This window comes from Rhagoletis zephyria, unplaced genomic scaffold (assembly GCF_001687245.7).
Source record: "Rhagoletis zephyria isolate East Lansing unplaced genomic scaffold, Rhagoletis_zephyria_1.1 Rzeph_scaffold_03214, whole genome shotgun sequence".
In the NCBI taxonomy this organism is placed as follows: Eukaryota; Metazoa; Arthropoda; class Insecta; order Diptera; family Tephritidae; genus Rhagoletis; species Rhagoletis zephyria.
The window spans coordinates 29,311-53,560 of NW_016160297.1; the positions used below are offsets into that span (position 1 = coordinate 29,311).

The 24,250-nt window shown below is 31.4% G+C and overlaps 1 protein-coding gene across 7 annotated transcripts in view; it reads left to right on the forward strand.

The window, feature by feature from the left end:
- Syp (synaptotagmin binding cytoplasmic RNA interacting protein) overlaps window positions 1-24,250 on the forward strand; it is a 34,577-nt gene that overhangs the window by 5,742 nt on the left and 4,585 nt on the right. Inside the window, exons 4-9 of one of the 7 annotated variants that reach the window (XM_017623480.1) lie at window positions 215-350; window positions 17,173-17,306; window positions 18,908-19,036; window positions 19,140-19,280; window positions 20,336-20,460; window positions 21,198-21,325. In XM_017623480.1, coding sequence (XP_017478969.1) covers window positions 215-350; window positions 17,173-17,306; window positions 18,908-19,036; window positions 19,140-19,280; window positions 20,336-20,460; window positions 21,198-21,325 — 793 coding nt within the window. Of the gene's footprint in view, window positions 1-214; window positions 351-9,149; window positions 9,286-17,172; window positions 17,307-18,907; window positions 19,037-19,139; window positions 19,281-20,335; window positions 20,461-21,197; window positions 21,326-24,250 lie in introns of all 7 variants that reach the window. The other 6 variants (XM_017623484.1, XM_017623482.1, XM_017623485.1 and 3 more) reach the window with 6 other exon arrangements.

A 24,250-nucleotide genomic window follows, 5' to 3' on the forward strand; every position in this document is an offset into this window, starting at 1 on the left:
ATTTTTACTACATATTTATTTATTTATTTATTTATTTATTTATTATTTATAAAATTGTATCTTGTTTATTATTAGTGTGATCCTACCAACTACAACTGCATTACATTTACATTTACTACAACTACTGCTAAAAAAAAAAAAAAAATTAACAACAATGACATAAACAAACGCTAAAACACATATAAATATTTGTATACATATTCCCCATCTACAGCTCGATAATCACGAAATAAAACCTGGCAAGTGTCTAAAAATTAACATTAGCGTACCGAACCTGCGCCTATTTGTAGGCAACATACCCAAGTCGAAAGGCAAAGAGGAGATATTAGACGAATTTGGTAAATTAACAGGTAAATTCAAAATGAAATTTTTTTCTAAAATTAAATTTTTATAAATAAAACATAATTACTATGCGCATGTGGTGGAATTTGTGAAATATATTATATGCAAATTACCGTGAAATATCATACAATACAAAGTGTGCAAGCCAAAGTGCTAAAGTGGCATCAGAAATTGTAAAAAAAACATGTACACTGCTGGCAAAAAGTATTGGCACAGATGCTTTTTTACAATATAAGCAACAATTTTTATAGTAATATTTTTGCGACAATTTTTTTTTTTAAATATGGTTCATAGCATAACAAAAAAGTTAAAAATATAATTTCTCGCGAAAATTCAGCAAATTTTCATGCAAATTTTCAACTTTTTAATCAGACTTTCTAGATTTTTTTTTAAAGTACTAAGTAGCTACGAATTAAAGTTGATTTTTAGCCATGTTTTTCCCACAGTCTCTTCCATACAAAAAAAATTCGAAAATACTTTATATGGAAAAAATGCAAAACACCTTAAACAAAAAAGATTCTCAAAAATCCATGCGATTTTTTACCAACTTCGAACTTGCATTTTTATACTAGAATTTAATAGGCTACAAATCTGCATTATCTAAAAAATTTAAAAAAAAATCTGATTAAAATCTTGAAAATTTTGGTTTTTAGTTGAGTGCGAAAAAGTAGCTTCACTTTGTAAAATTGGACTATGTTCTTAGATCGAAATTTCAACTATGTATTTCAATGTAAGCGTATTGCTGGGAGCATATTATTGTTGATTATTTGGCGATTTAAAACTAGCAAAAAATACAAATTACTATGATCCAACAAACGTTGTGTGAAAATAAAAACGCTTTTAAATCTCCGACTGCCTAAATTATGAAATAGCCAAATTTACACCCTACTCCTCTTGAATAGCCACACTTTTTTTTGGTTTTTTTTTTGCAATAACCAGCCTTATATTTTTAATTTTATGCATTGGAAAAGCTCCAAATCTTATTTTGACCAATCCGGAATCTTAACAAAAAGTTGTGAAAATGGTGATATTATTTTACCTTGGCTACTTTCGTTTTTATGTGGCCCTTTATCAAGCCAAACGAATATTTTTTTTAATTTTTTAACTCATCAGAATACGCACAGTGGTTTACTTTAGATTGAATCAAAAAAGTACTTTCATTTCAGAAGCCTACTCGGCAAAAAAGGAACTTTAATAATTCAAGAACAGCACCTTCTTTGCCACTTTTATCACCGGAATGTCTGACTGCAAATCGCCGGCAACGTCCTGAATCCGCAAAGTGCTCAATTGATTCGTTATCTGCAGATGAGAGGGCGTCCTTAATTTAAATCCCTTTGTGCCACTTCTCTTTAGAATCGATTATTCCTCAATTTGAGATCAAAATTAAGCTTGTTCGAGGTCCACAAGTCCAAATATTTATATGAAAGCTCTAATCTTGAAGAAAAAAATGTGCCTATTCGAGTGAATTGGGGTGTACAAATATACATATATTTCTATGTCCATATGTAGACATTCGAGAGAACTTTAAAGCAGACAATTTTACCGATCATTCCTAGGGCTTTGTTTGAAAAGAAGTGACGAGTTGGTTAACAAATTATTAAAAAAAAAAACGATAATCAGAGTTATGTATCTTAAGAATCAAAAAAAAATAATAATTATCTACTTATGATATTTAACTTCTCAGGTACAATTTGGGCGTATATTGTACCCAATGGCTGAATTTACTGGCAAGCTTTGTATATTACAACTAAATAATTGCATATTTTTATAACAAATTCCACAACAATTCGCATAAATAATCGCAGCAACGTATAGAAATGCGAACAATTCTAATTGGCTTGTAAAATACAAAAATCCAATTGGCTTTAATATTGGCTAACACCCAATTGGCTAATCAATGTGTAAATCGGCGCAATTGTGACAAACAACAGCAAACTCAGAAAGTTTCTAATATATGCGACGAAATGAGTTACTTTTAAAAAATAGGGAGGGGGGTGTGTATATTCACGTGGAAAAAAGCAACTGAAGTGAGTGTGCACAAAATGTTAAAAAAAAATATTTAGTATGAAGTCTATAACTTATTTATAATTAAGCAATTTTTTGTTTGTTTATCAGAATACACATCACTATTTAAAGACTGTCACAACTAAAAAAAAAACTGTATTTTTTGTTCATAATATTAAGCTTTTATATTTCATAATACGAAGCTTGATATAAAGAGTAATTCTGCATCGTTTACTCGAAATTTTAACTTTTTTTGAGTTATAAGTAGACAGTCTTTTTAGTAAAAGAGCGATGTGTACCCATCTGCCAAATATGATTTAGTATTATTTTTTTACATTAATTATCACCCACAATAATAATGTGCTACCACCGATTTAATCATCCGACTCTACAACTAATTTATAACTAATTACCAAATATCCTTTATCATCATTGTGAGTATCATTACTTGCATATATGTATAAGCCTACCCTTAATTGTCACTGGTCATTGTCATCCACAAAGCATCTGCCTAAAACCTTAATCATTATTTATTATTATTATTATTATTATCGTTTATTTACTTAATTGTTTTCAATGCCACTGAGACTCTTTTCAAATGCGTATATAACCGAAATTTCGCTAGGTCTAATAATAATAACTCACCCAAAATTCTGTAAAAATGAATAAAGCCACTGCCATATGCACATACATACATACATACATAAATACATATGTACATACACACCACAAAGTGAAGATCTCACGAGTTGTTACAGTTTTCGACAAAAAAAAATGTGTTTTTCCTCGAAATTCGTGGCACACTTCCGTTTTTGTTCATTATCTTCCTTTTTGCGTAAAGAACAAGATTCCAGCGTGAAATTTTATTTAAATGAGATCTTAAAAAAAATATATACTAAAAGAATTAAAAATAGCAGCTCGTGCCCATATGTATATCCGTAGCTGTGTATGTAACGTATACGCCCCATGGCACCATACAGAGTCGCTACCACGTTTACTCGCACGCCTTAACTTTAAAGTCTAAAGCCCTGTATGCAGCTCTCAAGAAAACGGTCAAGAAAAAATTTCCATTATTTCGCGTGTGTGTCCAAAGAATTTTGACACTTTTGATACCTCACAGCCTGTTGCCTCACTCTTTCCTCAAGAAATAATGGAACGGGCATATATTTCTGTTGCAAACCTGGGTTGCCTTGTGCTCTTTTTTCACAAAAAACTTTAGAAAACCGTAGTAGAAAGCGTAGTAAATTTCTTAACAACTGCGTACTGCCTTAAGGAAATTTGACTCAAGAAAATTTCTTAGCCATTTCTTGTACGTCATTTTATATGGAGTTTTTGCTTTTCTTGAGAGCTGCATACAGACCTATATACTTTAAAAGTAATTCAAAGTCTATCGGCGTGGATGATTTTTGCGCAGTATTCCTCATGCAAATACATATATATTGCTTTCCTCATGCATGTAACAATTTTAGAATGAATTTGGAGTGTGCCGGTAAAAATCGCAAAAATGGAATTTTAGTTTCTCAAATCGTAGTCATCGTTTACTCAATGTAATTTATTTTTTCATTTGGTGGCACACTAGATTCGCCCGTTTCGGCAAGAAGAGCATTTTCACCGTTTAATTTTAATATTTTGAAGTACATTAAATTACCAAAATTAATAAAATCGTAAAATTTCAAAAATTACAAAATCCTGCGACAGATATTTTGCATGCTGCCATTTTTTTTTTATTTGGTGGCACATTCTTGAAACTTCATATATATGCTGTACTTGATGCCAACTTTCATTGCCCTTCAATATAAACATTCTGTTTAAAAACTTCCAAAAATTATTAAAAAAAAAACAATTATGATTTCGTTACTTTTTTGCCTAATTAACGGCGGCTTAAAGCTAAAATTGTTCAAATGCTTGATTTAATTTTTATTTCACATGTTACTGGACCTCCATTGTTTGAAATATATGCAAGAAGAATGTTGTAGCGTTTTTGTTTCTGGCAAGAAAAGGAAGTGACACTACAAAAAAAAAAACAAAAACAGCTCGTGGGATTTGCTCATAAAAGCATTCAAATATGTACATATGTCGCGCACGCACACCCTCATCCATACATACATAAGCACACCAGCTTTGTGCCGCACAATTTACATGCCTATTACATACACACACCAGCACACACATATGCAATTTTTGTGCGTGCATACATTCATTGTGAATGGCTATGTCGCTTCAAGTTCTGGTTCTATTTTTCTTTTTTGTGTGAAAGCCTAACGAGTTTTCCAACAAAGCTTTAGCAACAACAAAGATATCTCCAGTCATTAACTCTCGAAAATGAAAAAAATAAAAAATAAATAAATAAATATAAAACGTAAAAAATACCATAAATTTCAACAACAAAAAAAAGTAATAAAATTATTAAATTGTTTTGCACCAAATTTTTTCCTCAACTTAGTTCAGTAACATTGATTCATAATGCATACAGACTACATACATAACTACATACGAATATTCTTAGTTTTTACTCTTATATGGTTAAGTTTTTAGAAGTCATTTAATTTTCAGTGTTTTGATAAAAATCATTGCGGTTATAGTTTTGATTTAGTCAAAATTCAGTGAATAATAATGCCGCAACTCCAGGCACGCCTTGTGAGGAGATTTTCGCGAGCCCGCCAAGAAAAGCACTAACCAGATCGGTCAACACGATCTCAAGTGCTGATGTTACATTTATACATACATACATACGACACATAAAAATTCGGCTCCAAAAATTTTATTAGCATTAACTCTTGAATGTTTAGTGAAAATGTCCTTTAATTGGAGCTTACATACATATATGGGTATTTCCTGAAAAGTGTTAACCAAGACCAAAAAATAGAATTTTGCCTGAACAAAATTTATATATATGTCAATGGATAGCTGACATGACTTCAACGAACGTTAATAAAAGCCTTCATGTAGATGTAGATTTATTTACAGTCAAAGCCCATATTTTCATTGGAAAAAAAACGGGTGTGTTTAAATTCTTACGCAAAAAATTATATCCATTGGAAAAAATCGGAACTTCCGAACGGGAACGTATGAACAACTTTGAACAGTTTTTGGCAGTCAATAAACATCGTTAGGATGTTAAAGTTGATGCAATGTTCATGGCTGCTAATTATTCTAACAACCATTCATACATCGTATTTTTTTTTGTACCATTAACTGATTCGCAGAATTTGTGCAAAAATCATCAGTCATCAACTTTCCTTATGTGTGCTACACGCTTTTGTAGGAAATTGTACCTCAAATAAAGGCCAAACATTCATACTGTACGTAATTAACGAGAAAATAGGGAAAACAGAAATAACTACAAGATTTATAAGTAAAAAAAAAAAAATAGTCGTTTAAAAAGAATATACAGGAAGTAAAAGCTGTTACTCATACGCCATGTTGCCCAGTGCCATAACTCTTTAATTCTTTAATTGTGATTTAGGAAAGGAAAAAAGATGTGAATGGATATATTAAGTAAATACATATTATTCGAAAGCTATCACTCATTCTAAGTTTGTTAAAAATTATTATTTTGCTCTTTTACTCGGAAATATATTATGAAATATGTAGAAAATGTGTTAAATTATAAAATAGGTCCCCTTTCTTTTTCTCGTTTTGCGAGCTCAGAAATATTTTACGTTTTCAAAAAAAAAACGATTCCAAAAAAAAAAAACACACATCTAATCATAAACGCCGAAAAAAGTTATTTATGTAGATACGTCTTAGCTGGAATAAATAAAATATTTCACTTGACTCAGGTACTATGAGGTCTATTGATGTAGTATTTTCTTCCACTGTCGTGACCTTGTACGATGACTGTAAAAATTTTACGACACTTCCCCTTGTAAGACACTCTAGAAGAGACTGTCAGATATAATTTGTAAAAGTTAAAAAGTAAAAAAAAAAAAATATCGTAGAAGATAATACATAGGACTCTTGTATTCCATTATTTGCAAGGTTAAATTTATTTACCAGCATACATAAATTAGTTGTGTTATAAATATTAAACAAGAATGTACTATTCTGTTGATCGCATTTCCTAAATACTCTAGAAAATTCTTTGTTCTGTTGAAAACAATGAGTTTCAATCAATACATATGTACATACAGTAACGTGCAGATAAAAGTTACCAGCTTACAAAAATGGGAATGGGAATGATATTGACGCCTATTCTGACCCTTCGCACTCGATTATTGTAATAGTTCCAAACAGATGTCGGAAACCGGAATAGGCAAGATTATCAAGCCGATTTCATGATATGGGTAGCATTTCGTACTTTTCTTGTAGTGATCTGGTATTGATAGTTGGCCACCCGTAATATATATTTAAAAAAGTATTGAAATCCTTGAAGTACCGGTTCCATAGGAATAACTATTCTTCGGCATGCCAAAGGGCGGAAGTTCTTAATAAAAACCACGTAATAGAAAGCTATCTATACGACAATTAAAAGAATATATTGGTGCTAATTTTAACGATTGGCAGCTGAAAGCAGCTCCATTCTAGAGCACTTAATTAAAAGGAACCAAATATGTAAAAAATAATTCATTTTGGCCTTAAAGGCAGCTTTAAACGCAAACACATCTAGACCAATTGCGAAAGGTTATATCGACGCCGCCAAACCAGTCTATTACCTTGTCTATACCTACGCAAGAACCGCATTAACAAACAAAAAACCCCCCGATTTGACTTGGCACATATTGCTTTCAAGCGTTTATATCTGTGTCTTTACAGCGCACTCCCTGAAACTGTATTCAAAATATACATTTTTTTTTTGTTTTTTTCGATATTTCTTTAATAACTTATTTTCGCTATTAGCCGAAATGGAGGCGAACGATAATTCAAACTTATTATAATAATAGTTCCATTCAATAACTTTTCTAGTAAGTACTTGCAGCGAGAGCGTAAATGAAAAATAGAGAGTAAAATTGAGACCAAGAGAAAATTTTCAGAAAAAGTTATTGAACGCAAAACTAGTAAAAACTTGCAACTTAAGCCATTTTGCAACTTCTGACGTTTAAGTTTTGGAGCGCAATTTTTTTTTTTTTAATTGGGAATAGTTTCCATTGTCATAAAAATAAAAAAATATACAATAGATTTAAATTTTTCAACCATATTCTGACTAAGTCGAAGGTGACTTAACATGGTACGGCTTGGAGGTGTCGATATACTATGCATACATATTTTTTATAAAAATATAGTTTATTTTTTAACAAAACCCGCATAAAACCAAGTTTCCGTATTCGTGTAATACTTAAAAAAATCTACAAACTTTCGCAAAAAGTTCGATTAGATTTCTTAGAAATCTTTTAAGTATTTTTGGCAAATTTTTAGGATGTTACTCATTTTCTCCATTAAAAAAAATCCTCGAACGTACTTCGTATGGAATAAAATGACTAATGCTAGATTTCCACCAGGCATTAAATGACAAAAATTGTAATGCCCAAGTAGGGCATTAAAAAATATTCGTGTCATTACGTTAAAAAATAGTCATTAAATTCATTTCCACATGGCAATTTTTTTATGCCTCCGATTTTGTGTCATTTCAATGCCTAGTGCAAATTCGGCATAACATTGTCTACAAAAAAAAACATCCACAAATCATCAAAAATTATTTAATTAAAAAGCTCAAAGCTTTTACGAAAGCTTGTGGATTTTTTTATAAGTACGGCACAAATTTTAGGGCTTGAATTTATACGGTTTTTGTTAAACAATTCACTACACTAACTATAAAAAAAAATTATTAAAATTAAAAAATTAAGTAAATAGTCAAAAGTTGTCAATAGGTTAGTGTGTTATAGTTATGATAAGCACTATAATTTGTAATAGTGTCAGATCCACAATTTTAACTCCCTCTAAAAACATTTTTCGATAGCAAGAGAATCATCCATGCAGAGTGCATACGAAATGGTCAAACATTTAACTACTGGCGCGTATTACCCAAATATTTGTGATCCAGAATGTTGGTAGATACATAAATTGTATCTGTAAAACGACAATGCTGTTTGTCACACTTCACTTATTTCTATGATGTTTTTACGTACCACTACGGGACTTTATTGCTGCGCTGTGTACGATATTATTTACAAACGTATTTATTTCGTATTTGAAATGCATATCTGCGCAGTTATAGCTTGTATCTGCACCGTACTGTAGATAATACATATGTAATAATTAGTTGTGTTCGAAATAGACTACATATCTACATACATACAACATATATATGCAAAAACATGCTCTCGTGAAAGCTAGTATTTATATTAACTAGTTAAAATATTTGAAGCATATTCATATAAGTTTTTTTTTTTAAGCTTACTACATTATTTTTAGTTTTTTTTGTTTTCTTGATTAACCGAATAAAAGTTAAACTGCCGCCACATTTCTACATACTTACATACAACAACATATAAACAATAATCATAAATCATTTACCTACTTAAAATATTTTATCCTTCTTTAATCACCACTTTATACCACAAATTAGAATTTTTCTGGAACTTGTATTTTTTGTACTTTAATTAAGTTATATTTGGCACGATTCTTCAAAAGCTAAAGCAAAATTATCTATAATATACTTACGTACATACATACATACAAAAATATGTCTCATTTACTATCTACGTATACTATTTAAAATTTTAAATTGTTTTTGGTATGATTAGAAATTAAATATGAAATCCCTAATAACTCAAAACCCATTCAAAAAAAAAAAAAAAAACGTTGCAAAATTATCTAAAACACCACAATACAATATTTTTTGTGTGACCTTTTGACAATTCCAGCTAAATGATTTTGAAATTCGGAAAGGCAAAAAGATTGGTGTCACGATATCATTTAACAATCACCGGCTTTTTGTCGGCAATATTCCTAAGAATAGAGATCGTGACGAATTAATTGAGGAATTCACGAAACACGCACGTAAGTGGTACATTTCAAAATCATAACAAAAAAACAAAAAAAAAAACACCAGACAAACCATAAAACGGCAAACGATATCTACCTACCCAACCTCACCTACCTAATCCCATCCCATAAATAAAACCTAAACCCCATTTCAGAGTGAAGCAGAAGAAATGCGTATACATATGTACATATTTCACCAACCCTGCTGTCACTTTTTTACCGCTAACAGTCCATCAATCAAAAATCACCCCGTAGCTTAACTATATCCACTCAAAATTTCTATAAAAAAATTTTGTAAGAATACAAATATTTTTTGTATGATTCGATTATGGTTAATGTGAGTCGAAAGCGAGCTTTATGTATGTACACTCAGAAAAAAAAAATGTTTAAAAATAATTTCTGCCATGCATGAATTTCCTACTTAATTCACCTTCAATTCGCAATAAACCATATTGAAACTGCAAAAAATTGGTTAACGGTAACAATTGGCAAGTATTTATCGAAGAAAGCTCATTTTGTTAGCGACAGTTGCAGAATATACGACAAAGTGAATTGACTACTTATATTTTTACATGTTCTATATGTTTATTGGCAAAATGTGCATTGTATTTTTTTTAATTGGTATGTAAAGTATAATTGTTTATTGAGCCTGGGTATGTGCCATTAAGGACGGACTCCACATTAAAATTAAAGCTCCGTAGGGGCGCTGCTGCTGGAGTGTTGTACGACGCTTGATATGCGTAGAGGTGTGAAATTGAAACGAATTGGATTTTTGTTTTGCAATTTTCGCTTAAAAATGCTGCAAAAGAAACCCCTCTCTACCATTTTGTTTGCAAAATCAAACGTATACCAAAGCTCAAAGTCAAGTAGCTTCAAATGAAGAACACATATATATACATATCGCACACGAACTTCAAAAATGACACAACTCAAAATTTGGCATTTTTGACATTATACACCAGAAAATGTGCAAAGAGCTTTTACTTACTCTCCGCAAAAGCTGGAGCAAATGTTTGTAATAATTTGTTGAAAACGCCTAAGGTAAAGTCTTCCTTGCTCATATGATTGGCGCGTGCTAAAATAGAGTTTTTCGCATTTTCTGGCGAACGCGTAACTTTAAGTTTTGTCACCTTTGTAGTTCGTCTGCGATATGTATGTCTTCGTTTGTAAAATGTTTGGCACTTCAGTTACTTGTATTTGAGCTTTTGTATTCGTATAAAATTACAGGAGTGTGTGTGTGTGTGTGTGCAGCACTGCTTCCCTTTTCATGCACTCTACGAGTATACGAACTGACTTGGAAATTATTAAAAAATACAACAAAATTTTCAAATACATTTATTTACTTTTTTTTGCTTCAATTGAAAAGCATATAAAATTACTGAACTCATACATATATAAAAAACTGTAGCTAACAATCTTACATGGAAAAATTTACGAAAACAAATGAAACGAAATCTAAAAAGTATTAAAAATTTAAACATTGAAAAATCATTGCCAAAATTTTAAACATTTTTATTTATGTATATCTATAACAGGAAATTAAAAACAGATAAAAAGTAGGAATTTAAAGTTATGGCGAGCTGGCAGAGCGAATAGAATCACTTTAAATATTAGAAAAAAAAATTGTTTTTACAATATTTGAGTTTGCTTTAGCAATGCTCTTTAGCCAGCTCCTCACATAGTTACTACACAATAACTTATTCATCTGCGTTTTTTTTTTATATTTTAAGACTTTTTTGAGGAAGTGGTGGTGCAACGGTAACAGCTCAAATGTATTTGATCTTAATGTCATATGAATTTTTTTGACGCAAAATATTTTTAGCACTTTTTTTTTAGATAACCCGAATAAATGTCTTATAAATCTAGTTAATTATTAAAGCTAAACTAGTGTGGATATTTTGAAAAAAGGAAACTTTTCGCCTTAAACGAATAACAATGAGCGTATTTCATATAAGTAAATGTGTCTTAGAAAAATATGTTAAACAAAAAAAAATCAACAAATCGTGTAAACTTTATCGGAAAACTTTCTCAATTAATTTAAAGAAAAAATATCTCGGAATATGTATACCATATTTTTACGTCTATACTTACATATTTTTGTATGCTCATAAATATAATATATACATTAGGGTGCTTTTTTTCGGCGAATATATTTTTTTTCACTCCCACCTCGAAATTTTGTGAGAAATATCTAAACACAAGTTCCCTGAAAATTTTTTGAGAAATACTGAGTGCTCGAACAAGGCTTCCGTTGAAAATACTTTGAAACTTTGATTGTTTTCATCAAAATTCTATAGCTCAGAGGCATTTTATGATATAATTATGGTCAATGATGGGTTTTCTTCAGAGTTGAATACTCTAAAAAAGTGTCCATTGTGTTGTGAGTTTGCCAACAATTTCTACAATTTAGCGCAATAATTAATGAAAATTTCATACTACCTCAACTTCAAATCTCAATATCTCAAGAAATATCGATGTTAGCGATTTGGTGTTCTCGAAGCTTTTTGTGGGAAATTGAATAACCTACAAGTTGGTCATTTACATTTGTTTTTCTGTAGCTCTTGCTATTTGGAATAGTGACCCGCACTACCTTGCTGGTGAGATTTAAGGTTATGCCGCGAAGAAAACTTTTGAGAGCATTCAATTCTAAAGAAAAGCCATCACTGACCATGATTATACCACAAAATGCCTCTGACCTATTGAGTTTTGAAGAAAAGCAATCAAAGTTTACGTATCTTTTGAACGGGATTTTCACAGAACTTGTTTTTGGATATTTCCCACAAAAATAGTCGCCAAAACAAAGCACCCTAATATACATACATAACAAATCGCAAAACCAAAACAATAAATATCTTTTAATAATAATTTATGCGATTCCATTAAATGCAAAACAAACCTTATAATTAAGTAAAAGTCTTATTGAAAAGATATAACTTTCTTCAAAATGTTAACTGCAAAAACTTTAGTTTCTATTTAGTAAATATGTACATATGTATGTATGTATATATGTGCTTCCTACCAGAGACTGTGAATAGAAGTTATTTTTGTGTGCCACTGGGTATAAAATATAAAATATATATGTATATCATAACGTTCAAGAAAGAAATTACACACACAAGGCAATTTTACAAGTAATTTTAAGCAATAAATACAACCGACTTCAACACTCATAAACATATTTAGAAGTATCGTTAATTTCTTCATGATCCAATGATCGGAACTAAACGAAATATCAGTTCGAGGCCACCCCTGAAGTACCACATTTCCGATAAAAAAACAGAATTATCGAAACAACATACATAAAATAACTATGACGATGAGTAGATAACCGTCATCATGTTTTTTAAGTCGGTAGAAAAAAACTGAAGTTTTTTGTAATTGTAATGGTCTATGGAAATTAGGCCAGATTTTGATATCAAAAAGATATAAACTTTTTTTTAATGCGCCACTAAACTCATTGAAAAAATAGAATTGAAAAACCAATGAACATTAAGATTTCAATGAAATTTTTATTTCATATAAAAGTTTGAGGGCATCGCACTAACATTGACGGTGACGGTAGCTACTTCGTCGTTCTCAAAGACTTGTAAAATGTCTTCAGCGGCCAGCGGAGCCCAGACTTACGAATTACGAGACGTTCTAAGCGTTATAACGGCCTAAAGTCGTAGCGTTCGCTTTATTTTCCAAACCACGAAATTATTGATCCGTTAGAGGAGGAGTACTTACTGGCTTTTAACATTGTTGACTATTAACCCTTAACTGCTTACCAAAAATATTTGTAACAAGACCAGTGTAAGATTATACAAATTAGTAAAGAAAGGTTTGGGCTTTAATTAAAAGTCTATTGAGGGACACATTCTTTTAAAAGGCATTTTTAGGTTTACAAAAGGAAATACTTTAAAAACGACATCCAAAATAGGTTATCATTCATAAAACAATAAACTTAGAAAAAGATCTATGAAAATTCTCAATACAACTATAAATTAAATTAAATTGCATAAGTATCTCCCACCCGTGGTGGAAGTTTTGTACTCACCAGAGAGAAAGGCGTGTTTTTTTGACCTTGACAAGCCATTGCGCGGAACTAAGGACGCTTAAAAAAGGTACATAACCTAACAAATCATTACGAATTACATTTGCTAATTTCACTATACTTCACTGCACTTCCTCCCCTATAAACATTCGGACTCAGTTTAGAGTCAAAAAAGTCTCAGAATTCTGAGTTGTAACCCGATCAAAAAAGAGCGTATTTCTCTTCTTGGAAAAGCACGCCGATTTGAGTCCAAGTTAGGAGTCACATTATAGTCTGACATAAGACATTGTCTGAGTCTTAAAAACAAAAATTCTTTATAATTCTGATTATTAATAAACTTTTATTGAGTCAGTCTGTTTGTTTGGTCTCAGAATCATATTTATGACGAAAGAAAGACTCATTTTAAAGTCTTAAACTCTGAACACCCAGAAAATTATTTGAAATATTTGATATCGAGTAAAAAAAATCACATTTTAAGAAAAAAGCTTAGTTTTTATTCAAAATGCCCTCTGTCATTGCAGTAACGATTGCCAACAGCGACACTACAGTATTTGTTTTGATTGCAAGCAAGCCATGAGCCATGAGTTTCATTGCAAGTGAATTTGCTTCATTACGGCATTTACTGAAGTAGTGTACAGTAAACGTAAAACCATTTGCACAGCCCTCTATTACATGGAATCTGTTACGTATGGCAGAGAAGGTAATAAATATTTTGTTATAAAACTAAATCAAATGGTCCCTGGTATCTCAGATAGATGCGACATTTTCTTCGTTATTTCGAGGACTTCCTGAGATTTACTCGGCATTCCGCGGGTTTTTTGGACCAAAAGTGACATTTCTAGATTTTTCGTAACTTGCCGTATTTAATTCGGCATTTTCACGTTCAATTAGCAAGGATTAAAAGTAACGGTTTGCTGATACGATAAAAAAAATAAAAAATAAAAAATATTAATAAACATTTTAAAAACCTCTGATTTTTGAAACAAAGTGGATACTCAGTAGATACGGTCTCTGGCTTAAGCTATTGATGTGCATATGTACTGTGCTTAAAAAAATACTTGCAAAACTACTGATGTGAAAAACACATCCAAAAAAATGGGCTGGTTACGGCGTTTGCGAATTAAGGAGATGAAGTGCAGATAGTTTGACCGAAAACTTTTTTTAATGAAATTGTTATTCTTTTGACTTTACAAAAAAATAGAACTTTCGAAGTTTTTTTAAATTTATCACATATTGATAACCATTACAGCAATTATTACAAATATCAGAACTAATCGAAAATTTCGTCGTGGTCTGTAACAACAACAGTAAGTACTTAAGGGATCTGTAAAATCTGCATACATACATACATATGTACATACCTATGTAGGCATGTTTATACAAAGTAATTCTTAATAAAAATTATCAGCTTAAATGTGAAATTGCATCACTCCAAATTCCTCAAAAAGAAAAAACTGATGAATTATAATAGCAACTTGATAAAAAAAAAATTGTTTAAGTTTGCAAACTTTTAATTTTTCCTAAAAAAGGAAAAAAACTGATGAATTATAATCGCAACTTGATAAAAAAAATTGTTTAAGTTTGCAAACTTTTTATTTTCTAAATAAATAAATAAACATACTTTAAACAACAAACTACGTAATTTATTAACCCGAATACCTTGAGACAGTATACTACAATTTTCGCCAGAAACCGAACGCTGTCGAGTTGCGATTGTACATATGTACATATAACACCATCCTGTACAAACAATTTTTCGATGCCGCTAATATTTTGATTACACCTATTCTATGTATTTAGATTTATAGCAAAAAAGAAACAAAAAATTATGGTCCAGCTACAAAAGAAAAATTGTGCAAAAACTTTGTGTTTGGCATTTGTTACTGTTCAGTTCTATCTCCTTCTATCTCTCTCTCTCTCTCTCTCTCTATCTATCTATCTATCTATCTATCTGTATTTGTCTCTTTCTCCCCGTCTTTAAGTTTATTATGCGTTACTTTAACATCATTCGAGTATTCAGGATCAGAAGACTATTTAAGGTCAACATATTTTGATAATCAAGTGAAATTCGCATTTGTAATGATTACACACCAACGATTGCCAGCATACTTCGCATTTCAAATAATTAGCTGAATAATGTTAAGAAAAGCTAGAAGAAAAAAAAATAGAAACTAAATACGTAATTGTAATTAGATACATACCTACATACATGTATACATTGTGTATATAAATGGATAAGCAGACTTTTCACAATATTCGGACCATTGCATAAACTTGTTTTACATTTAATTTAATTATTTGTATGAAATGGTAATGACTGGAGAAATACTCTATTTAATTATATATACTGCATACATATATAACTACTTAAAGCAACTTATGTTTTTTTGGCATAAAAGTTGTATTTCCCCACAAAAAGTCCTCGAAAACACCTTTGACCATCGACTAGCAGACGAATTTTAGTAGTTCTAAATCAACCTTTTATATTACTCATGTCAAATGTGTTTTTTTGTTTTCCTATTAAAAAGTTATTCATACAAATGTCCTTTTTTTTGGAGAATCTCAGCTAAATTCTCTCAATTGATTGGCAATCAAAATTTACTTTCATGTGAAGTGCGCGCATAAGATGCTAAATTCATTTTTGTATTATTTTTTACTGAACTTGAACCCATTTTTTTTTTTTTATATAAACAAAAAGAACTAAACTAAAATATTAAAAAGCAACATATTTCTCAGCTTTTACTGTAATTAAAAAATATCCAGTTTTTTGCATAAAAGCCTAAGTGTGATTCCTTGTTTATAGTACGTACTAAATATATACTATGTTAAACTACATACATAAATAATATACTCGTGCATATTCAATACACACATACCAGCATACATACTATGTACCTACTCGTAAACTTACAATAATATAAAACTTATGATGGGGTCAACTGATCGGAGTTTGTCTCATTGGTGTTTTATTACATACATATGTATGTTCTTATACGATATAAACTTATCAAATATATATATATATATATATATATATATATATATATATATAGCTTTTTCTTTGAATACTATGGTTTCACTTGGTGTCTCTAGTTTTTTTTTAAGAAAATCCACATAATCGCCATAACACAAAACTTAATCTTATTATGATCTGGATGTTAAAACAAGTTTACAAAAAAAAATAGTATATATTTGTATGTATATATATGTATTATTTATATAAAGTTTTATCAGGCATACAAATCGACACAAATTTTTGATTAGATTTATTATTTGTTTGCTGTTAGGTGTTTAATAACTGAAGTTTTGTAGTAAATACGATTTAAAAAAAAAACGGAAATTTAGATGTAACCAAAAATAAGAATAAAGCAAATGAATTTTGGCATTGGTTTTTCACTATATAACAACACTAAATAAAAAATATAAAAAATTTATATAAATTATTTTAATCAAATATTGTCGGTCCAAATATCAATTATTCCAATTGAAAAGCGTGAAAATTCACTATTTTGCATAACAACGCGCGCGCCCGCTTAATGCTTGTGATGTGAAATTTTGCAATTTTCGGCGCATTTTTCTTGTCCTTCATAAATTGAACGAACAAGCGACTTGGGAGAGTAACTTAAAAAATTACGCCGGTATTTATTGCTACTACCATCACTCTCTCTCTCTCTCTCTCTCTCTCTCTCGTACATATTAATTATGTATATGTTATGATATGGGTTATTTGTTGTATTTTTTAATGAATTTCCACGAATTATCCACTAAATTCTTTGAATTTACTTAGCAACTTTTAATTTTTACTAACTTTTGGCTTTTTTTGTTATTTGTTCGAATGTTTCTTATTGTTGTTGCGCCGCACACCTTAGCTGGCCTTATTGAAGTGATTATCTACAGTTCACCAGATGATAAGAAGAAAAATCGTGGATTCTGCTTTCTCGAATATGAGTCACACAAAGCTGCATCGCTGGCAAAACGAAGACTTGGTACTGGTAGAATTAAGGTAAGTGAAGATTGTAGATGTATGTATGTATGTACAGTGGCACACATTCCTATAGACGCACTCTTAATTTTAAGATTGCTACCTTTCTTTTTGAGCATTGGTAAGTTATTGATAAACGACTTAAAATTTGTTGTGAGTAAGAGTGCGTTTATAGGAATGTGTGCCACTGTATGTACATTCGAACTTGTGGTTTTTGTAGATAGTTTTTTTTTTTACCGGAAGTAACAAAAATAGTTACATACAAAAAACATGTATATTATTAAACATCATTTACCTCGTCAAAACCGGGGCATGGACAGAGAGAGAACAGGTGCACAAAAGAGAACAATTCTTTAAAATATTTTCAAAATTTAATAACGGCCTGTTTAACCCGCTTCCGGTCGAAATTCGAAGTCGGTAATCACCAAAAGATGGAGAGTCTCCGACTTGGTGGTTCGTGTTTTTTTTTTCCTTTTCTAATGAAAACATTTTCGTCAATTTTAGACGTCCAGCAGTGGAATTCTGTCAATCGCCACGTTAAATTTCCATCGCCAAAATTATCTAAATGAAAATCAATGGGGCCTAAAAGCACGCAATACAAAAGTAACATATGCAATGTGAAATCAACCAAAGCTGGTAGTATTAGGAGCATGTAACTAGGCGATGCATGTAGTTAGATGCGCCTGCTATTCCTTTGGAGATATTTAGCGATCAAAAGTAGATACAGCGAATGCTGGAATCCGGCTGCAGGACGAGTTGAAGCTCGAAGACCAGGCAGTTATTCTGACTGTCCGACATAATATAGATGTTTTTAGAAGCTGTGCTTTCCCAATGAGGCATTCCCAATTACGCTAGAACGTTCATGTAATCCGTCATATTTCCGGTTTTTAATTGGCACACTTCAAGTCCAATATGCAACGATGAGCAGGGAGAGCTTTTATCCTATGACCGGCTAAATCAGTTGCAACCAAGACATACCACAAGGGGTAAGCTTTTTCAAAGCTTCCTTTACGTTTTATTTGGACGTGCACATAATAAAAGCTCCATCAAACCATCACTGGCCCAAATATGTGTCATAGAGAGCTTTTACTCTGTGATCTTCTATGTCAGAGCTGAGCATTTCACAAGCACGGATGCCAAGTTTTGTTAAAGCTTTCTGTGCATTTTTAGGGGCAACAAAACTAGAGTAAAAAAGGTCTCTCTGGTCATCGGAGTAAAAGCCCCGCCCAAGTAAATTTAGGTGCCTAAAGCGAACATATTAAGTTGATTCACGCAATTCCCTCGTCCGCTGTTAAATTTGTTTTGGAGGGAAACTGGTTTCGACCTTGTGACTTCTTTAGTGGCCTGCCAAAAAATCATTAAATTGAAAAGTGACCAATCGGAATGGGCCTATATAAACTCCTTTACTTTTACCCTTACCTCTATCATATTTAGTGCATTCTGCTGAATGCTGGTACGTTCGATCAGCAAGCCCGCGAATGACTGTTTTTCGTCCATTGCCAGTTGAACCCTCTTGCATACAAATCTATGAAAAACATTAAATATCTGCACATTTTCCCCCCATTTTAGCTATGATTTACCAACTAACTTAATAACGAAATCAATTGGAATTTTCCATTTAGGTTTGGGGATGTGATATCATTGTCGACTGGGCCGATCCGCAAGAGGAACCAGACGAGCAAACAATGTCAAAGGTTAAAGTCTTGTACGTGAGAAATTTGACACAGGATGTTAGTGAGGAGAAATTAAAGGTAATTGATACTTGTTTTGAATTTAAAAATGATTTATTTTTATTATTTGAATCTCACATATCACAAAACCAACCAATCAACCAACCAACCTTTTGAAATTCAGGAGCAATTCGAGCAATTTGGCAAAGTTGAACGCGTCAAGAAAATCAAAGACTATGCCTTCGTACATTTCGAGGATCGTGATAGCGCCGTGATTGCAATGCGCGGTCTCAATGGCAAAGAGATCGGTGCTTCCAATATTGAGGTAAGCTACTAATATTTCTATGTCACTTTCCTTTTTGTATTGATACAAAAAAAAAATAAAATAAGTAAGAAAATCTAAGTTCGGTCGGGGCGGAAAATTAAATACCCGAAATCTACGTCTATATAGTGAGATAAATTTATATAGTCATATGTGGGCGGTATCACGCCCATTTTCTCCAAATATTTTTTTTCCTTTTTAAGGGATTTTTGTTAGTATCATTTTTCAATTTCAAATTATCGAAGTTTAAAGCATATATGAGATGTACCGTTATATGCAAAGTGCCCGTAATTTTAGTCCGATTTCAATAATTTTCAACGCTTTTCTTTTATGTGGCAAGCACAATAACTGTACCGAGTTCGGTACAAATTGGTAGAACGGTTACCGATAAACATTTTCCAAAATTTTATCGTAAACGTATTTTTAGGTAAAAAAATATTCTAACCATCAATTTTTAATAAATTAGCTTTAATCTTTACAGATTTATCGAAGATTTCGTATTTCTCTAAATTACCGTTATATGGGATGTGGGCGTGGGTATGGTCCAATTTTAAAAAATTGTTGGCCATTTTATATATTGTACTAAGGCCAACCACTGTGCCAAGTTTACGAGAAATTGGTGGCAAGGGGGCGTGGCTACGCCCATTTTCTAAAAATTTATAATATTTTCTAATTTTTCCTCTAAAACGCATAGTAAAAATATTAATTTTGAGCCAATAGTCTTCAGTAGTTACTAAAATATCGCAGTTTTCGTATTTCTGAAAACTACCATTATATGTGAGGGGTAGGCGTGGTTATTGTCCGATTTTGTCCATACCATTCAATACCATTCGTCCTACGTCCGAAAGAAGTATACGTACTAAGTGTCGTTAAGATATCTCAATTTTGACTCGAGTTATCGTGTGCACAGACGAACGGACGGACGGACAGTCACCGCTTAATCGATTCCCCTTTTCATTCTGATCATTTATGTATACATTTGTCTATATCTATCTTTTACCCTTGTGCATAAGTGCGCTCGGGTATAAAAATCAATAACAACCATAACTTTTCACTAGAATGCTTCGCGTTTGCAGGTGTCGCTTGCCAAGCCACCATCGGATAAGAAGAAGAAGGAGGAAATCCTACGCGCTCGCGAACGTCGCATGATGCAAATGATGCAAGGACGTCCCGGTCTGGTCGGGTAAGTGTAGCTAAATGGCAAAATGCACGCTATATACATAATACATACTACATATAATCGAAATTATTTTACATCCATGCATATGTCATTTATACACTAATTTTGTTATCACCTTATTGGCGTGTCAAAATTCAAAAATTTCAAATCTCCAAAAATTTACTAACCCTTTGTGAATTTTCCCTTTGCATATCGGCTTTATGCTGCCCGATTGCTAGCGGCAGCTTCGGACAAAACAAAAAAAAAAAAACAAAAAAATAAACCCAAATTCACTGCCACTACTTGTGGTGGCAGCAGTGCATCATCCTTAACCGTTTGTACTCGTGCATATTTGTTTTTAAATGCAATTTGCAATTTTTTTAATTAATTTTATATTATCTCTCTCTCTCTCTCTCTCTCTCTTTCTCTTTTTCACTCCGCACTCGATTATCCAATGAAACTCACTGAATTGAATTTTTGCGCGCGTTCACATATGCATATATGTATGTGAAAAATAACCACACGAACAACAACAACAACAACAAATATAACAAAATACCCCAAAATGTTAAACAAATAATAAACAAACAAAATAACCAAAAACCAACTACAAAATACACATTAACCGCAAACAAACAACTGTTATTGCTAATGTATATACATATACATATATGTATTGTTGCACTGGTCTGCAACCCGCGGTCCGTTGTACCCATGTGTTTGTGTGTGTGTGCCCATGTAAATTTTATTACTCATACTAGCTATGAACAATTATCTCCATACAGAAACTTGTCGCCTACACACCCCAACATGATGTCCTTAGCTACGCCAATGCGCCTGCCAGGTGGTCCACGAATACCGCTGCGCGCACCAATTCCGCGCGATTACGGTAAGTGAAAAAGCGTTTTTTTTTACAGTTAAACAGTTAATGCCACTTAATTTAGTGTAAATGCCTACTAAAATAATAAAATGTACTGTTTGGATGATTAATATTTTATATGTACATACTTATATGTATGTATGTACATACATACATACATACATACATAGTACATAAATATTTGTTATGTACATTTTAAATTTAGAACTTATATTTATTAGTTACTTTTTGAGAAAAATAAATTAATTAATTAAATAGACAGCAAACTTTTTAAACGAATAAATCACAAAAATCAATTGCTTAAGAATACATGAAAAAGAAAATTTTCATACGCTGATGAATGGCGAAAAACTAGATTTGCAGTTGACATACACAGCTACTTTGTACATACATACATATGTTTGTAGATATGTATGTATGTACATAGGTAGCTGCCCTTTTACCGATTGGAAAAGTTTTGAAGCAATCGTAAAAAGCAGGCGTAAAGCAGCAGAAGTAATTGTAGCAATATCAGCCATTACGTACAAATCTATATATTTACTCGTATTTCGCTAGGCAAACTAAAAAGTATATGTCGTTTACATGCATACATAGATGCATACATACATACATGTGTACATATACATATAAAGCAAATCATATCCTTGGACAGACCTATTTACATATCCGCAGATCTTTCATCTTTAGTTTTAGCAGTTTTTGCTGATGGACCAGCCGTCTCCCACTTCTAATTTTTTGTTTATTTCGCGGTTTTGATCAAACTCGTGTTACTAAAAATTCCTAGGCTACATTTACCAAAATGCCAAATACTTTCAAATTTGCATTAAAATACATGACAGTTGGTATATACTCTGCCGGCAAAAAGTATTGGCACAGTGGCTTTTCTACAATATATGCAACAATTTTTATGAACCATATTTTTATAAAAAAAAAATTGCGGAAAAATATTAGAATAGAAATTGGTGCATAAATTGCGCAAAATTCGCTGTGCCAATACTTTTTTCCGGCAGTGTACATATTTTCGAAATTTCAATTCAAGAAGTCAGACGGATAGAGTTTGTCTATATGAGAACACAGGCCAACAAAATTTCAAAAAATATTTGCAGCATATGAATATGGACGCTGATGCTCATAGGTGTTTTTCCGTAGAATCAGTATCTGAAATTAGAAAAATTAGATTGACTCCAGTTTTTGAAACATTTTCACTTTAAAGTGCCAAAATACTCATTTTTGGTATATTTGAAACATCTATGTATATTGGATTAACGGGGTTTGATGAAATCTTTTAAGTAAAAAGTTAAAAAAGCTTAACATTGCTCTTTTAGCACAGAAGGTAATAGCTTGACTATTGCAAACGTAAGTTACACAAACAACTTTGAAAAAATATATACAGCGAGTATCTATAACATGGCATTTTCTCAGTTATTTTAAAATTTGAAAGAAATATGCGGAAATCTTCGACTTTTTGCTTACCTATGCAGGTTTTAAGCTTTCTTTACATATTATTAAAAATATTCCATCATGTATTCCTTTTATGTTATAAACGTTTCAAAAAATGCTAATAATTAGTTTTTTGACACCTTTAATTCAAATTGCGTACAAAAATCTATAGGATTCAGCTCTTATTGACTCTGCCGCAAAATTTTGTTGGCCAGTGTAATTAAATATAACAGTGTTATGCTTGTCAATTAAATTTTTATTCGTGTTAGCTAAGGAATATAAATCTTAAATGATTTACAGTGACTGAAACAAGTGTTGACGGGTTTGTTTCTTTTTAATATTCCCAATGTTTATAAAGTACCTATTAAAATATTGCCCAAGCTTTGACCAAACCACCTAAATCAAAGTTTCAAACTTTATGCAAATCCGTCAGTAAATTTTTTAAAACCAACGCATAACCATTTCACATAAAAATTAAAAAATACCGAAATTTTGTTGAATTTTCTTAATTTTTAAATAGTTAAAGTTAAAGCTTGGACAATATTTTTGATAGAATAATAAAAAAAAAATCACTTGAAAAGCATTTTACAAAAAAATTAACACGGTAGCACTTGTTCGGGTCACTGTAATTTTTTTTCCAAAGAAGCCAATGACATCGTTGTTTTTTCAGTCGGTATTTTTTTCAGACAACAGACATACAATAGAAACTAAAATTTTAAAATCTGTGAACAAGGTCCAAAATTATGCGGAAGCATACACAAAAACACAACAAAAAAAAAACAGTATCCCGACGAATTCAAAACCATCCTCCTTTTTGTGGAGTCGGTTAAAAATTTAATCGCTTTTTCATCAAAATAAAAGTAACACCTTAGCTGCAATTTTTGTTTGAGAAAATAAAAGGCAAGTATTAACAGTTATTTACGCTCGGAAAATAAAATTCAAATATTAACTGTAATTTTTTAACGAAACAATAAAAGACTGAACTTGTATCTTTGATCGAAAAATTTTAAGTCAAATTTCAACTCTTAATTTTTTATTACAACTCAAAAGTCAACTTTTAACTCTTAATTTTTGATCGAAAACATATCGATGAAAAAATAACTATTATTTATCGACTTTTCTGAAACAAAAACATAACAGTTGTGGCCCCAGCGGAAAAAGGCTAAGTCCAATATATAAGTTTTTTCGCTAGTAATCCCTGGATTTGCATACATATATGTATATGTACATATGTATATGTGTCAGTGGGTCGAAGGAAAATGAATTTTTTTTATCTTTTCCATAGGGTTCATTATGGTTTTATATTTTTTGTGTATTTTTTACTTAAATTGTATCCAAAATTTATTTAGTTTCGTTTCTTTTAAGTTACTACTAACAATTAACAACCCCTTCCTTTATCCCGTTTAAGTAATGGTATTTTATTCGTTTTCTACCAAACCTATCCCTTTACTTTCACTGCGAATTTAATTCCCAGCTTTTGCAAAAAGCTTTTAG